The following is a 13,375-nucleotide window of genomic DNA, read 5'->3' on the forward strand; positions in this document are numbered from 1 at the left end:
TTCACTGCTGAGCCACCAAGGAAGCCCTTTTGTTTTTTTTTTTTTTGATTTAAATATTTATTGAGCAGCTAGGGAAATACATGGTCAGAGGTGAGGCAATTGCACAAATAGAAAGCAAAGTATAAGGTTCACTGAATCACAGCAGTCAAAGTGTTTTAGGAGATCAGTTGATTGCTTCCAGCCTGGAAGGAGGCGTGGGTGGGTGGCCAGTCAGGAAAGGGGACTGAGATGAAAATAGAAGACTGCAGTCTGGGTTGCTGATGATCCTCAGTGTGGGCTATGTTGGACCATGTGTATCTCTTCTTTTCCTCTCCCCATCTTTGGGCTTAATTTACCAGTAGTGCCCGGGATTGTTCAATGTGCTTTTTCTATACTTGCTTGCATTTTTGCTTTAATGTCTTCTACAGAGCTAGGTTCTTTCAGTGTTTTAGGTGTTTTTTTCCTGTTTTTTGAAGGATTCTTGACCTTTTGATCTTGGTGTTGACAGTTTTGAGTCTTTTCCATTTTGGTTCGATTTTTGTGCATTTTTGGCTGGAGCATCTCTTACACATTTCTTTACTGGAGATTTTTCTTCAACTTCCTCATCAAAATCATCATCATCTTCCTCATCATCATCTTCATTTTCATCAGCAGCAAGATTTACATTTTTCTGGGGAACCTTGCTACCACTTCCAGGGGCAGAACGCTTTCCAGATATACTTAGGAGTTTCACATCCACCTCCTCTTCGTCTTCTGACCCTGCGTCTTCCTCCGCAGCTATCAAGTGCTGTCCACTGACGTGCACAGACCCTGAACCACACTTCAACCATAAGATCACAGGTGGGGTAATTTCAAAGCCCCCAAGAGAAACCGTTGGCTGTACAGACATTTTCAAAGCTGCCAGTGTTACTTTAATTGGACCGCCTTCATAATCCATCGCCTCGGCTACAACAATGTGTAATTCATCCTTTGCTCCAGCCCCGGAACTGACTGTTCTTAAAGATAACTGGTGCTCATTTTCATCATTATCCGCCTTGAAGGGATAATCTCTGTCAGCCTTTAGTTCACAACCAAAAAGATAGTTCTGGGGCCTCAAGGGGCTCATGTCCATGTCCACTGAATCCTCCACGGGTTGGCAGCACTCACTTACGTGGGAGACAAGCCGGATGGAATTAAATGACTACTGTTCAAAGAGCAGCCGCGCAGGACCAAGTCACATCAGGGAAAACAGAAGCCCTTTTAAAGGAATTACTTTATTTGACAGAACCGTATGAACAGGTGAGAATTTAGTTAATATTTTTCACATGTTATTATCATTGTAACTTTAAGCAGGTAAACCTTAACAGATATTAATATTGTTTACATCATAATTGATTTGCCTAATTCTAATTACAAGAAATAGTCATGCTTTATTTTTTTCTTTCATTGCATCTCTAAGAGATGATGGATGGGTTGGGAAGATCCCCTGGAGAAGGAAGTGGCAACCTACTCCAGTATCCTTGTCTGGAAAGTCTCATGGACACAGGAGCCTGGTGAGCTGCAGTCCATGGGGTCACAAAGAGTTGGGCACAACTGAGCAACTAACACTTACTTTCTTAACTAAACTTATCTTGGTAATCATTTTACAATCTATGTGAAAAAAATCATTGTACTGTGCACCTGAAACTTTCCCAGTAATGTTATGTCAATTATTTCTCAATAGAACTGGTTAAAAATGAAGAGCTACAGAATGTCTGTTAAGGTTGAAAAAGGCAATGACCGCCAACCAGCTTTCCTCTCTATCCTTGTTGTGACAGGACTCTGCTCAGCCTGGGAGGTAATTAACACTCCTAAGGTGACACTTTTTCCACCTGGAGAGGCAGTTGTTCACCTCGGCATAGGTTCATCTCTCTCTGGGACAAATACCATGTTTCCTTCTCCTCCTCTCACCAGATGCCACGCTCCACTGCATCCCATGAACAGAGGTATTATGCATCTCACCAGGAAAAATGCTGATCCTTCTTTTTTCTTTCCCCTTCTCAGCACCAGACACTGTGTCATTCAGCCTGTTTCATGGCTTTACTTTGTTGAAGGGATTTTTATTTGCTGATGTGTGAGGAGAGTTTCTTCCTTCTTCATCACATCTGCTGTGGCTTCTCAGCCTCCTCTGGGCTGCTCCTTCTATGATCGACTCCTCCTGATATGAGCTCTTGTGAAGGATGGATAGATGATGAATTATTAGTAACTGCACACTGTCCAAGTGGTGCACATCATCTCACAGTTTACAAAGCACCTCCCTATTCATGGGCTTCTTTATTCTCACAAAGCAATTTGTCCTGCTTGTGATGGTTGAGAATAAATGGTATTTAGAATGAAAGGAACTCTGTTCATATCAGAGCTTGTCCATTCATCAGCTGTGTGATTTTGAACATCCCTTGTGGCCTCTCTGAGCCTTATTTGAATCTGGGCTAATGACTGAGGGATCATACAATGTGTCATCCCCAAACCTGAATAGTTTTGAGCTTCCAAGTGAGTGCTCTTAATAATCGTATGAGAATACAAACACATATAGCTCTGTTCTGGGCCTGTCAGATATACGATCACTCCTGTTATACTAACAGTTCTATCGCTTACGATACAGATGCTAAGACTAATACAATAACAACTACCGTTGATATTATAATATTAGTGATAAATACCTATTTCACCAGGTTATTGTGAAGATTAAAAATGCATGTTAAAAGCACTTACATCCTGTTAGATGTTATGTAAATATTCTTTGTTTAATTAAAACTTGGGACAAGAGATCAGGTAGATCATTTCTGAACAGGTGGTAACTAAGGAATAAAAATGCTAGTGGGCTTTTTTGGAGATACCCAGTTGGTCAAGGTAGAGCAAAATTTCTAACTTTCAGTTATAAATGGATGCCTCTGTTTTCTTTTTTGCAACATTCAGAAGCGTGTTCTATTATACACCTAAAGGTTGGCCATGGCGCTTTGCTCAGTGATGATTTCCTTGAAGGCAGGGCCTATACCTTGCTCATCCATGTCCTCTCAGTAACTTTCAGAGCACCTGGCATTCTGCACATACTCAAAGGATGTCATGATGGATGAACATACTGCTGGAGAGCAAAGTTCCAAAGGACAGTATCATTTTTTTTTAAGATTTTTTTATGTGGACCATTTTTAAAGTCTTCATTGACTTTGTTATAATATTGCTTTGTGTTTGTTTTTTTTTGGCAGCGAGGCATGTGGGATCTCAGCTCCCTGACCAGGGATCGAACCTGCATCCCCTGCACTGCTAGGCAGAAACTCAGTCACTGGACCACCAGTTCAGTTCAGTTCAGTTGCTCAGTCGTGTCTGACTCTTTGCGACCCCATGAATTGCAGCACGCCAGGCCTCCCTGTCCATCACCAACTCCCGGAGTCTACCCAAAACCATGTCCATCGAGTCGGTGATGCCATCCAACCATCTCATCCTCTGTCGGCCCCTTCTCCTCCCTCCCCCAATCCTACCCAGCATCAGGGTCTTTTCCAATGAGTCAACCCTTCGCATGAGGTGGCCAAAGTATTGGAGTTTCAGCTTCAACATCAGACCTTCCAATGAACACCCAGGATTGATCTCTTTTAGGATGGATTGATTGGATCTCCTTGCAGTCCAAGGGACTCTCAAGAGTCTTCTCCAACACCACAGTTCAAAAGCATCAATTCTGCGGCGCTCAGCTTTCTTCACCGTCCAACTCTCACATCCATACATGACCACTGGAAAAACCATAGCCTTGACTAGACGGACTTTTGTTGGCAAAGTAATGTCTCTGCTTTTAAATATGCTATCTAGGTTGGCCATAACCTTCCTTCCAAGGAGTAAGCGTCTTTTAATTTCATGGCTGCAATCACCATCAGCAGTGATTCTGGAGCCCAGGAAAGTCCCCAAAGGATGGTATCATGACAGGTACTCTCTTTTCCCTGGAAGGCAGGCAGAAGGAGGGACTTGGGATGCGAGCTAGAATCAGGGTGAGAGACTCTATATGAATGAAAGTGATAAAAGCCCAGAATGGTGACCTTAATTTCTATCTAGTCTGTTTATATTTGCATTGCCAGTTTTTAGCACAGTGCTTGCTCTTAGCAGGTTCCTAACAAATTGTTGTTGAATCAATATCCACAGCTGTAGTCTATTTGACATGAAGAGGAACATGGGGTTTTTCCAGAAAAAAATCAAGTGTTTATAAATTTTTGACCAAGAGAACCAGATACCTGAAAAGGGCATGGGCAGATGGCAATGGATACCAGCTTTGGATGTGTGGCAGAGCTGAAGTCTGATGGATGGTCTCCAAACAGTGGTGCTGGAGAAGACTTTTGAGAGTCCCTTGGACTGCAAGGAGATCAAACCAGTCCATCCATCCATCCTGAAGGAAATCAACCCTGAGTATTCATTGGAAGGACTGATGCTGAAGCTGAAGCTCCAATACTTTGTTCACCTGATGCAAAGAGCCGACTCATTGGAAAAGGTCCTGATGGTGGGAAAGATTGAAGGCAAGAGGTGAAGGGGGCAGCAGAGGATGAGATGGTTGGATGGCATCATTGACTCAATGGACTTGAGTTTAGCAGACTCCGGGAGATGGTGAAGGACAGCCTGGTGTGCTGCAGTTCATGGGTCACAGTCAGACACAACTTGGCCTCTGAACAAGAGCAAGCCCAGCACTGCAGTTCCCCCAGCAGGAGACACTGGCTGCTCACACTTGCACTGGCTTGACCTGAGCCTTCTCACAGGTAAACACAGCTCTCCTCCGACCACACTTCTCACAGCTGGGTATGCCAGGAGGTTAATCCAAGTACATGCCACTAAACTACCTTGTGTTCGGCTATTCACCTCTTCTAATTTAGGTTTCCATAAAATTTCAATGAAAGGAGCATCTGGAAAATTTTGTACACCACACGCATAAAACTATTCCCTGACCAGAGTGACTTACTTATGAAAATAAGACGAGACTAGCATTTTCCGAATTAGTACCCCAAACAACACTGATCCAACAAGATGTCCCATGACAAAGGGTCCCGGGATAATAAGATGAGAAGATGCGATATCTTATATTTTTTCTAAATTAAAGTTTCCCAGTATACCTTAGAGACTATAAGTTCTTACACAAAGAAACCTGTTGAACTTCATGAAACATAGCATTCTCTGCATTTATTTTATTCCCAAGCCTCCCTTTCCCACATAATAATGTCCTGTAGTTCCTGTGTTTATATAACATACATTGGGAGGTGTTTGGCTGAGATAGTTTCCAAAATTCTTACCAATTCTGAAATTCTGTTCATCTATTTAAAGAGAGCAGCCAGTGGCTTATTTAGAAAACCCTGCCTGAGTAAATGTTGCTGGTTCCTAATCCATATTTGGGGGATTTTTATGATTTTTTTAACAGCTGAGTTAGGGTGCTGGCATGGATTATTTCCCTGGTGGCTCAGATGGCAAAGAATCTACCTACAAGGGAGGAGACCCAGGTTCGATCCCTGGGTTGGGAAGATCCCCTGGAGAAGGGAATGGCTACCTATTCTAGTATTCTTGTCTGGAGACTCCCATGGACAGAGGAGCCTGGTGGGCTACAGTCCATGGGGTCGCAAAGAGTCAGACGTGACTGAGTGACTAACACTTTCACTTTGATGGTTTATTTAGAAAATGTGAACCATTTTCATCAGAAGCAGTGGTCTCTAAAAAGCTGCCCGAGTGATGGATCATTCATGAACCATGTCTGTTCATCTTCAGGGAACTATTTATAAAGAGGAATTTGATCTCCGACAAGGCCCTGACATGCATGAGGTTCCCAGCTCCAGATGACTCAGCAGAGGATGAGCTTGGAGACTATTTATTACATTCTAGTGGCTGGTTTGGGGATGATGGGATGGGGGGAAGGATGCAAGCCTCTGAGATCATCAGACAGTAAGAATTGGCACCTTTGAGGAAAGAGCAAGCAGTCCATGTTCAGGGGGATGTGTCTTCTCCAGTTTTCACTCTGTTAGATCATTCTCATCAGCCTTATTATTATCAAAAAAAAAAAATTCTCCCTCCAGGTTTTCCAGCCCATCATCATGGAGGTGTTACTGGGGACACAGGCCAGGCTTTAATAAGGGAAAGGACAGTTCCAGACCTTCCACCAGGCAGTACTGTCCCTCCACTTGCAGTTCATTAACAGCATCCAGAGACACAGACCCCAGACAGGCTTGCACAACAGTTCTCTTTGCCAGAAGTGGACCTTGGTAGAGATGATTCTTTGAGATTGGATTCAAAACTGTTTTGTGGAAAGAAGATGATGGAGAGCCTTGACCACAGGGAAAGCACAGGACACAGAAGGCCTGATTCCAACGTGGGCCCTGTCCCCTACCAACTTGGGCTTTGAACAAAAGTCTAGGTCTTTGGAGATTCAGATATGATCTTGCTTTCATGCAGCTTGTATTCTCATGGAGTGGGTGGTGGGTGGCAGACAATGCACAAGCAAAGAATCAGATAAATAAAAGAATTTCAGATGGGTATAAATAGCTGTGAAGAAACAAAATGTAAAGAAGTAAGAGAGTGAAGTGAGATTGGGGTGGCTAGTTGGGGGTCAGAGAAGGCCTCTCTGAAGAGATGGCATTTGAACTAAGAGCTGAATGACAAGGAGGTGCTCCCATGAAAAGCTCCAGGGGCATCCTTTTCCATTGTTAATGAATGGCTCTATTTTTAAAGCACTTCATTTATTGAGTTCAAAATAACATGGGCAAAATTACCTTTGGAGGATCCCCTGGAGAAGGGAATGGCTACCCACTCCGATATTCTTGCCTGGAAAATTGCATGGACAGAGGAGCCTAGAGGGCTACAGTCCATGGGGTTGCAAAGAGTCAGACATGACTAAGAGACTAACATTCACTCACTCTTTTACTGAGTTCAGAATAACATGGACAAAATTACCGTTAGCTCTGTTTTGTCTCTGATTTATCTGCGGTTGATTGAGTCCCAGGCTCCCGTTAGTGACAGGTGGCATTCTCCCACCATCTTCTTTGTTATCCATCTGTGATAACCATGTACTTTTATTCTTCTGCCTTTTCCCATCTCCCTCTCTCTTTATTTACTTGTAGAGAAAGATGGAGAAAAAAGGAATAGATCTTTCTAACCAGTGGGACATTGGTTGTTGTTTGTTTCTTCCAAGAACATTTTAGCAACAAAGGGACAGTCAACAGCTAGAAGACATTCATGCAAGGATATTGGATGGGTCCCAAATATGTGTAGTTATCTGAATATTTCTATTAAAATAATAAAACTCCACTTTCTTGCAAGGTTCTATCACATGTGTTCTCTCTACATATGTTCTTACAGCTCTGATTAAGGAGTAACAATACCTTAGTTTTGCCTAAATGTAATGCGCCTCAGTGACACCCGAGAGGGGTTGGATTGGCAACTGTATACACATGTCATAATTCAGAAGAAAGATTGTGGTCAGATGCAGCTGTGTCGGTATTTAGTGTGTTTACAGTTGCAATCACCCAGTATATTTATGGTTGCAATCATCAATCATATTTATAGTTCACATATGTGGGAAACATATATAGGACTGAGCTTTGAGAGATTAGCAGAGTAACAGGCAGTCATGAAGGAGGCTGAGATGGTTTAGCCAGAAATCTTAGAGAAACCAATGGGAGGGTGAGGTGCCATGGAAACCAGTGGAAAAAGTTACTTCAAGAAAGAAACACATGTCCATATAGGTTAAGATAATGTCCATTGGATTTATTTTTTTAAGAGGTCACTGGTGACCTTGTTTGGGCAGTATAAGTGGAGAGTGGTTCAGATGCTAGATTTCTGTGGATTGAGGAATTTCAGTGAAGTAAGAAAATGATAACAGTAAATACTAATAAGTAAGTTGGTTACATAAGTTGGTAGCTTGAGGATGATATGGAGTAAAATGAAATTATTTGTGAGTAAAAAGAAAATGCTCATAGCATCCTATACTGGCCTCTGTCATTAAACTTATCACACAGTGACTGTGTCTCTGTCCAGAGCATTTGACTTTGAATTTTGACCAGGACATTTTTGTCCATCTTAGAATCCCCAGTCCCCAAGAATAGTCATGATTTTTTTTGTTAAAGATTGCTTAATAATAGAGTGAATGAAAAGGACGTATTTAGGAATATCCTTATGCAAAGATATTCCATTTCATTGTTGGCACTGCATTTAAAAGGAATAGTTACCAAAAATCAAACAAGCTTGCCCAAAGATTTTCTTTGCTGGAATCTGACGTCTTTTTAAAAAAATATTTATTTATTTGGCTGTGCCAGGTCTAGTTGCAGGATGTGAGATCTAGTTCTCTGACCAGGAATCAAACCAGGGTTCCCTGCATTGGGAGCTTGCAGTCTTAGCCACTGGACCACCAGGGAAGTCCCTGGAATCTGATGTCTTTATAGCAGGAGCAACATGTTTTTATTTCTTTTCCTTTAGTGCCAAGCACAATGCCCCACACATAATGTGTGTGTGCTCAGTCACATCCAATTCTTTGGGACCCCATGAACAGTAGTCCTTCAGGTTCCTCTGTTCAAGGGACTTCCCAGGCAAGAATTCTGCGGTGGGTAGCCATTTTCTTCTCCAGGGGATCTTCCTGACTCAGGGATAGAAACTGCATCTTTTGCATCTCCTTCTTTGGCAGGCGGATTCTTTACCACCAGGCCACCTGGGATACCCCTTGCTCTGCCCCCACCACACACACACATAATCCTCTCTAGAGGCTTCTCACTTTAAATAGCAGTGAAGTGACTGAATGCATGAGGATGGAGAACATATAGTTAGTCTGATTTAGACTTGGGGAAGAGAAGTCTCCCAGGTTTGCAATCCCTTTCTTCAAATATCAGGGACATGTCAGATACTGTAAAGATTAGTTGTCTTTTCTATTATCCCAAGAAAAAGAAATTGAAAAAAGGGAGGAAGTCAGCAAAATATGTCAACAACTGAAATTAATGATGATTGCTCATGTCTGGTTATTCTGTTGATGGACCACTAACTTTGTGATGCATAATTCATAAATGTATGTTTATTCCATGAAACTTATTTTTCTTGACTTCATTTCAGCAAAAATAATTTCTTATACTTTTAAAATAGAAAATGTTCATGTTGCTTGTGTTCTATTGACTAAAATACTCAGCAAGATTAAAATATAAAATAGAGTTCTATTCAAAGTATGAAAAATTAGAATATATTTCCATAAAATGTAAGCTAAATGCAAGTGAAAGTGTCAATTTCATTTCTGTAAAATATAAACATTTGAAAAATTAACATCATATTGCATATGTCTCAAAAATGTTGTCTTATACGCTTTCAGTATTGCTTATTAAAATTAAAATATACAATATCATTAAAATTGCTTAATATCAACATTTTAGTCAAAGTCATTCAAATACAGTTATTTAATTTTTAAATGTAATTAAGTCTTATTAAATATATGTATGAAAATAGCCTTCACATTTCTTGCACCCATTGCCCACCAGGTTGTCAATATAAAGTATTGGAGTAACATCTCATACATGTTACACTGAAGCTCAAGAATATGCAATTTTAAGAGTGAAGTGCATTGTTTAACATTGTAAAATGTTTCTTAGTTGACATATGCGTGTATTCTGAATCCCGAGTTAATTCTGAGTACCTCTGAAATCACTAATTGGAATATAAAGAGATTCAAGATCAATGGATAATTGGCATCCTTGGGAAACTGATGCTTTATTATACCAAAGGCTAATGCATCCTTGAGAGGAGTCGATGGTGTAGTTACTTGATCTTTTCTCTTTCTTAAGTATTTTCCCCACACAAGTGATTCATGAGCATTTGTGTCCATCTCCATTCACAAAGCTTCACACATTTGGACTCAGCCATCTTTCAAGTCACTCAGTTGTGTCCTACTCTTTGAGATCCCATGGACTGTAGGCTGCCTGCCGGGCTCCTCTCTCCATGGGGATTCTCCAGGCAAGAATACTGGAGTAGGTTGCCATGCCCTCCTCCAGGGGATCTTCCCAACCCAGGGATGGAACCCAGGTCTCCCGCCTTAAAGGCAGATTCTTTACCATCTGAACCACCAAGAAAACCCCATCTTTCAGGAATTTATGGTAAAAGAAACATTTCCTGTATGCCCAAACAGTGTTAGATACATGAACTAGTGTTTAGGTTTATGAGTTGTTCTGTGCCATTGCTGAAAGAGGAGAGTGAAAAGTTTGCTTAAAAGTTAATGTTAAAAAAAAAAAAAGATCATGAATCTGGTTCCATCACTTCATGGCAGACAGAAGGGGGAAATGTGGAAGCAGTGACAGATTTTATTTTCTTGGGCTACAATATCACTGTAGGTGATGACCACAGCCATGAAATTAAAAGACCCTTGCTCCTTGGAAGAGAAGCTGTGACAAACTTAGCATATTAAAAAGCAGAGACATCACTTTGCTGACAAAGGTCCTCATAGTCAAAGCTATGGTTTTTCCAGCAGTCATGTGCAAATGTGAGAACTGGACCATAAAGAAGGCTGAGTGTCCAAGAACTGATGCTTTTGAATTATGGTGTTGGAGAAGAGATTCTTGAGAGTACTTTAGACTGCAAAGAGATCAAATCAATCAATCTTAAAGGAAATCAATCCTGAATATTCATTGGAAGGACTGTTGCTGAAGCTGAAGCTCCAGTATTTTGGCCACCTGATGCAAAGAGCCAACTCATTGGAAAAGACCCGGCCTGGGTGTGGACTGGACTGGTGTTCACCAATGCAGAACTGGCCTGCAGGGAGAGACCAGGTGAGGTGTCTGCCTCTTAGTCTCTGGAGCACAGACAAAGTGGTATCTTCCTGGAGCCAACAAGTGTTGCGGCAGCCCCCTCAGCCCTTCTACTTACCTGTGGCAGAGGTAGCATCTCTCTGTTGGCTGATGCTGTCTTATGTCCTAAAAGGACAGCAGGGAGCAGAGACTTGAGCAGGGAGATGAAGTCCAGGTACAGCCAAAGAGGAGAGAAAAACAAGCTGCCTCCAGTGGGTGCTCACTTTCTCTTTTCCACTCCACACTTGCATTTCAGACCTTATTCATTTAACAACACCAGCTCAGTTTTTATTTCATTTTTTGCCTCACCCAGTGATTTGTGGGATCCTAGTTCCCTAACCAGGGATCGAACCTGGCCCCTCAGCAGTGAAAGGACAGAGTCCTAACCACTGGACAGCCAGGCAATTTCTACCAATTCAATTTTTAAATGGGCAGATGAAGTAAAACACCTCACCTTGATTGAGATCCCTCTGCAAGCAAGCTTTGTTCAATTGCTTTATCTTTCACCTGAGTCCTCAGAGCATAGGTTTGGACTACTGATCTTCACTTTACAAACAAGGAAATTAAAGCTCAGTTAGATTAAGGGCTTGTGTTCAAGAAGAGGTCATACGGGGTGTTTTTTTCTTATCACCAACTTCAAAATCTTGTCTCTTTCTCTATCACATGAAGGCTAGAGATGTAATTCAAGAATGTGGATGACTCAGTTAACTCACAGTAGACTATTGGGACGACCCATATACATTTTCTGCATATCTATAGCATCCTCTTTGCCTTTAAAAAGTGGTAGTAGCTCATCCTATATAAAAATTGTTTATTGATTTTTTTCTTATTGTAAAGCGCTGCTTACTGTGAAATTTACCTGAAATAATTTGGATAGCACATGAAAGCAGGAAAGAGGACGTAAAAATTCTGAGTCTCCCTGCTCTCAAATTAACCACTGCGTTCATTTTGATGTACACACATCCTTCTAGGTTTCTGTTCTTTCTATGTAAATGAATGCACATAATTATGGCTATACAACTCATTTTCTAATAATCTGCTCATTTCACAATTGCTCACAATGATTGTCAGTTGGATATCCACCTGGTATTCCATCTTATTGATTCTACAATTTATTTCTCTGGTCTTGCATTTCTGAACATTTCTTTTCCCATTGTTTTTTTATTTTGCCTGGCCCATACAATGCTGTATTGATCATATGTGTTTATATTTCTTCACATGCTTAATGATTTCTTTAGAGATAGGATTTTGAGATCAATATACATTTGGGGGCTATATATCCAAAAAGATGTAGCTTCTCATCAGTATTCTGCAAAAGTAGCTGCCTAGAGCCCTTCATTGCTGTGATTATTAGCTTTAAAAATAAGCCAGAAATACCACCTTAAAGAAAAGTTATCCATAATTAAATTAAAGCCATGTTAATATTGAGTAGTGTGAGGCTTAGGGAGAATATATTGATTCTTCCCATCACTCCACTCAATTTCCATGGAAGTTCGTGAAGAATGACACTTCTTTTATTCTTATTGTAGAGTCAAAACTTCCTGCCAAGACTTGTCCCCTCCTCACACCTGTGAGGTTTAATCTTACCATCAAGATGTGATAGCATGCCGTCTGGCCAAAACCTTTGTTTGTCTCATTATGGGCTTCTTACCCAGCCCCATTCAGGCAGTGCAATCAATGTTTGTTCAGTTTAAAAGAAAAGGTAGAATAATCCCTAAATATATGAACTATACCAGCAACTACACTCGGAACTGGCTTTGGTGTACCTATTTTTAAAAGTCAGTTTTTGTACCTAGGACTTTGATGTTATTTTCCAAATTCCTTTTGCTGTGATCAGAATCAATGTTGAGCAAAGTACTTGGCTGAGCTTTAAGGTGCTTCCAGGAGGTCTTTGTCTGGTAATATATATAGAAAGAGAGAAGGGGGGAAAGAAGTGTCCTTAAGGTCTGAGGGTGGGAAGGGAACCTGAATGTCACCTTTCCATCCTCTGTTCAATCTTACACCTGAGAATAAAAGTTTATGCCTTCTATTCCCTTTTAAAAACAGTTCAGCCATAATAGATGTACTTTGCCAAGCAGTTCCAAGCATCCTATATACAGTAACTTATGTGTTCTCATATAATAGCCTGAAAGAGTCGGCCTGTTATTATTCCCATTTTACAAATGAGGAAAAGGGGACACGGAGATGAATTATCTTGCATGGCTTCCCAGTTGACTGCTGCCTGCAGTGCAGGAGACGTGGGTTTGATCCCTGGGTTGGAATGGTCCCCTGGAGGAGGAAATGGCAACCCACCCCAGTATTCCTGCCTGGAAAATTTCATGGACAGAGGAGAATGGAGAGTTATAGTCTACGGAGTTGTCAAAGAGTCGGACATGACTGAGTGAATAACACACACACGTACACACATACACGCATCCATTCAGCTGCTCCGTGCAAAAAAATGATGCAATGCAAGGGAGCTTGATTCTAGGGCCCACAAGCCCGTCACTCTGCTCTTTGCCTAATGGTGGAAAGTGAGCTGCCAGCCAGGCAGACTCAAGTTTGATCCAAGCTCATGACCTCCCTCCTTAATCTGCCCTCTAAGCTGCACTATGTTCTAGGACATACTGACTGGT

General features: G+C 41.3%; 1 protein-coding gene across 2 annotated transcripts; it reads right to left on the reverse strand.

Moving 5' to 3' along the window:
- Positions 1–347: 347 nt before the first annotated feature.
- LOC145511520 (nucleophosmin-like) lies at positions 348–1,090 on the reverse strand. Of its 2 annotated transcripts, XM_081504956.1 has the most exons (2): positions 550–1,090; positions 348–465 (listed from the first exon to the last, which is right to left on the reverse strand). In XM_081504956.1, the coding sequence occupies exons 1-2, from the start codon at positions 1,088–1,090 to the stop codon at positions 428–430; spliced, it is 579 nt and encodes a 192-aa protein (XP_081361082.1). In that variant the 3' UTR covers positions 348–427. The 2 variants fall into 2 exon arrangements, with proteins under 2 accessions (XP_081361082.1, XP_081361081.1); XM_081504955.1 differs by having other exon boundaries at positions 348–1,090.
- Between the last annotated feature and the right edge of the window lie 12,285 nt (positions 1,091–13,375).

This window comes from Giraffa tippelskirchi, chromosome 6 (assembly GCF_054371585.1).
Source record: "Giraffa tippelskirchi isolate mGirTip1 chromosome 6, T2T-mGirTip1v1.2.pri, whole genome shotgun sequence".
NCBI classification, from domain to species: Eukaryota; Metazoa; Chordata; class Mammalia; order Artiodactyla; family Giraffidae; genus Giraffa; species Giraffa tippelskirchi.